General features: G+C 38.9%; 1 protein-coding gene across 1 annotated transcript in view; it reads right to left on the bottom strand.

Annotated features, from left to right (window-relative positions):
• LOC119581991 overlaps positions 1-763 on the bottom strand; it is a gene marked incomplete at its 3' end in the record, with an annotated part of 37,751 nt that overhangs the window by 18,090 nt on the left and 18,898 nt on the right. Inside the window, 1 exon segment of the mRNA XM_037930180.1 lies at positions 216-318. Within this exon segment, the coding sequence (XP_037786108.1) occupies positions 216-318 (103 nt within the window).

Here is a 763-nt window from a genome sequence, read left to right as displayed (position 1 = left end):
GTGGTGACTAACCACTTGTAACTCCTCATTTGTAAAGGCATCTAAGTAAACAAAATAAACAAAATTCATAACGTAAACTACCTGACAATTTAATCATGGTGAATGAGTAGTGATATTCAAAAAAATATTTTTGTAAATCACGTGATCCTTCTCTACATATAAGTTAATCTAACGTGCTTCTTGATGAACCCAACTGATAACTGCCACACACGTACCTGGGCTGTGGAGTAAGTTGACAGAGGTGTGGTGAGAATGGTCTTGCTGGCCCAACAGTTCCTGCTCTCTCTCCAGCAGGGCCTCAATCTCATCCAGTTCCTCCTGAGAATCCAAAAAAAGAATATAAAATGTCCAATTCATAAATCAATACTATCATTAAAAACTAGACATCAACACTGGATAAAATGTATTCTTAAGGATTATCTTCAAAGGCCAAAATCCAAACCATAACACATAAACACAGAAATGGGTTCCTGCACAATTAAAAACATCACTACGACAGTTTCATTCAATCAACCTGAAGTAACATGGTGCACTCGCAGCTCCATTTGCATCTTTATGCCTGAAGCTAACCCTTCCCTCTGCAAGTGTGTTGGGTAGTTTATCAACATAGCCATGTACAAGGTCATTCCATAGCCATGAAAGACTCAAAATGCTCATGAACCAGAGGAAGGTTCCTATGAAAGTGTCCACATGCACCTCAGATCACTGCTAGTGCTGAGCAATGTGTTTGAATGTATCCCATTAGCTTATTTCCAGCTTCTCA

The sequence above is a fragment of the Penaeus monodon genome, chromosome 15 (genome assembly GCF_015228065.2).
Source record: "Penaeus monodon isolate SGIC_2016 chromosome 15, NSTDA_Pmon_1, whole genome shotgun sequence".
NCBI classification, from domain to species: domain Eukaryota; kingdom Metazoa; phylum Arthropoda; class Malacostraca; order Decapoda; family Penaeidae; genus Penaeus; species Penaeus monodon.
The sequence above is the reverse complement of the archived record's forward strand: the minus strand, read 5'-3'. Positions and strand labels throughout refer to the sequence as shown.